The 3,244-nt window shown below is 45.2% G+C and overlaps 1 protein-coding gene across 1 annotated transcript; it reads left to right on the forward strand.

The window, feature by feature from the left end:
* The first annotated feature begins 363 nt into the window (after positions 1 to 363).
* Positions 364 to 1,228, forward strand: LOC140180151 (uncharacterized). Its single transcript, XM_072220563.1, has 2 exons — positions 364 to 1,005; positions 1,184 to 1,228. Exons 1-2 carry the CDS (start codon positions 364 to 366, stop codon positions 1,226 to 1,228), a joined length of 687 nt encoding a protein of 228 aa, XP_072076664.1.
* Positions 1,229 to 3,244: the final 2,016 nt, after the last annotated feature.

Genomic DNA, 3,244 nt, shown 5'->3' on the forward strand with positions numbered 1-3,244 from the left:
TTTTGGTGGCCAACCCTTTTCAAGGACTCCTCTCATTTTTGTAAATCTTGTTCTCAATGCATTAGATTTGGCAATATCTCTAAGAAGGATGAAATTCCCCAATGAACCATGCTATTTTGTGAAATTTTTGATATGTGGGGAATCGACTTCATGGGGTCATTCCCAAATTCTAATGGTTTCCTCTACATCCTACTCGCCGTTGACTATGTATCCAAATGGGTGGAAGCGATACCCACCCGGACGGATGATGCTAACGTAGTCCTTTCTTTTGTGAGACATAATATCATTTGTAGGTTTGGGTCGCCACGAGCAATCGTGAGCGACCAAGGTTCACACTTTTGCAATAAAAGAATGGACGGACTAATGAGGAAATATGGCATCATGCATAAAGTAGCCACGGCCTACCACCCACAAACAAACGGCCAAGCTAAGGTTTCCAATTGGGAAATTAAATGTATCTTGGAAAGGATTGTGAAACCCAATAGGAAAGATTGGAGTGCCAAGCTCACCAATGCATTATGGGCCTACCGAACGGCATACAAGACGCCAATTGGCATGAGTCCCTTTCGGCTGGTGTACGGCAAAGCTTGCCACTTACTGGTGGAAATAGAGCACAAGGCGTATTGGGCCATCAAGGAGTGTAATTCGAGTTTGGGTGGAGATGGAGTTGAAAGGAAGCTTCAACTAGCAGAGTTGGAATGTTTGAGGCTTGAAGCTTATGAGAACTCTAGACTTTACAAGGAAAAAATGAAAGCTATCCATGATAGGAACATAAGAGGCAAAGAATTCAAGGCCGGTGATCTCGTCCTTCTTTACAATTCAAGATTGAGATTGTTGCCCGGCAAACTAAGGTCAAAATGGGAAGGCCCATATCAAGTAGTGAAGGCGGAACCCTACGGGGTTTACCATTTGCGCCATCACTCAAGTTCGGATGTTTTCAAGGTCAATGGGCACCGTCTCAAGTTGTATCTGGGTAAGCAAATGAAGAGCAACAAAGAGATTGAGGTATTCCTTTTGGAAGATGCACCTCTTGGCAAAGAACAATGAACAAGTGAAAGTCCAACTTAAGGACATTAAACAAAAGTGCTCGGTGGGAGACACCCCACCATGGTGAGTTCTATCCTCTTTCCCCCTTTTGTATATAGTTTCTTTTTACCCTTTTGATTGGTTTGTAATTGCTTAGCTACGGCCTTCTTTGATTAGAATTGCTTGTGACTATCTTGGATAACTTGTTCATAGAGACCTACATTAATTTTTGCATGAAGGACTTGCTTATGTGGTAGAAGCACAATTCTCCTTAGGTTTTGCATTGATTTTAGGTGTTTTTGACCTCTTTGGCTTGTTTGGCCTTAGAACACATGATAATTAGGCACTTTTCTATTCAAAAAAAGGGGGGGGGGGCACGCATGTGCGCACAGTGCACGTATGCGTCCATAGGCCTTCGCAACTCCTAGGAAATTTACCAGAGAGTTGTGCAAATTCTGGGCCAGCCTTAGGCCCTGGGCATAACCTCCTTTACGCGTTCGCGCACTAGATGCGGACGCATCCATGGCAATTTGCGGAAAAGCACACGCCCGCACACTAGACGCGTACGCGTCACTCCTGCATTTTGCAACCATGGGCCATCGACCAGAGAGTTGTGCCCTGGTTGAGCCAGTTTCATGCCACTAGCCCAACTGAACTCACGCGCATGCACACCTGGCGCTCGCGAGTACCTCGGCCATATTACCAATCGACGCGAGAGCACACCGTGCGCGTCCACGTCGCTCACCAAAGTTTATCTTCTAGTAATTTTTCCCAAGAGTCAGGCCAGAGTTGTGCCCAACCTGTGCCGAGGGCACAACAATGTGCATGCGCATGCGCACCTGGCGGTCGCGCGGACACTCACATTTTGCTACTTCACGCACACGCGCACCGCGCATCCGCGTCGTTGCGGATTTTTGCCCATGCACGCGCACGCATGCATGGCGCGTGCGCGTCATTTTCGTGAGCAAATTAAATGAGAGTATGCCTTTCTCCCTCCATTTTCTTTCTCTCCTCTTACCATCATCTCTCTTCTTCACCTCTACCCCCCCTCTACCATCCCTACCTCTCCTTCTCAACCACCTCCGGCCGGCGGACCCACACCTTTCGTTCCTCCCTTCTTCTTTACTAACCTTTCCCTCATATCCATACCCTCTTTCCTTCTTCCCCCTTCAAGGTACCCCTCCTTTCTACTTTTCTTTTTATGTTTTCCTTTTCTCTCTTTCCATTCCCTTAATTACATGCTTTTACTCTTTTTCTTAATTAGTTGCATTCATGCTCTCTTTATTTGATTGCATTTTCTTTCCTCATTTCTTTTCACTTTCTCATGGGTGTTCTAAGTGGAGCTCACTCTGGCATTGATGAGTTTGTTTGATTTACTTGCTTTCTTCTGTAATTAGTGGTGTGATATGATGCTTGATGATGCTTTATGGGATGCTAAATTGCCATTTTTCTCTAAGTTCTTGTCTTAAAGGGATGCACACCAACTGTTTGATAAAAGACCCATATGACTTCTTGGAAGTATTTTGACTAAGTGTTCTCTATTTTGGCATTCTTTCTCATTCACTTGTTTGTTCATGATTACATTGATTTCTTGCTTCATTCCTACAGGCTCGTCCCCTATTTTTCTTACTTCTTCTTGTTGTTGTTAAAAGTGTGCCCTTCTCATGCTTCTTATTTGAATGCTTATACCACTCATGTCTCACATGCTAGTGCCTAGCTATGGCCTTCATTGTTGCTTTAGCTACATGTTGCAGTTGTCATGTATCTGAGCCATTTATTCTTTTGTGCTTTATTACTTGCATGAGTATTCTTTCTTGGCGCCTCTTTAAGCTTAATTCCACCACCTTTCCTTCTCCTCTAGGATGGTGATCAAAAGAGACAATGGAAAGGTGCCCAAGAAGGCCCCATCACGGTCTACTAGCAAAGCACAACAAGACCCGCGAGCTAAGCCTGTCATCACCAAGACTAAGAGCATCGCTAACATTGATGTTTTGGAAAAAGACAATCTGGCGAGGGATCCGAACAAGTTTCCCAACCGCTATTGTGAACTTGCCTATCCCTTGATCAAGCCACGGAATTGTCATGCGGAGCCTCTTCTAGCCCCTCCGGCTCATGTCATACCGTTTATTATGCCCCGCATTGAACGGCGGCAATGGGAATTCCTATTGAGGAAGCCACGGGAGGCGAACTTGTCTTGGGTGGTTGAATTTTACAGCAA

Source organism: Arachis hypogaea, chromosome 16 (genome assembly GCF_003086295.3).
Source record: "Arachis hypogaea cultivar Tifrunner chromosome 16, arahy.Tifrunner.gnm2.J5K5, whole genome shotgun sequence".
Taxonomy (NCBI): Eukaryota; Viridiplantae; Streptophyta; class Magnoliopsida; order Fabales; family Fabaceae; genus Arachis; species Arachis hypogaea.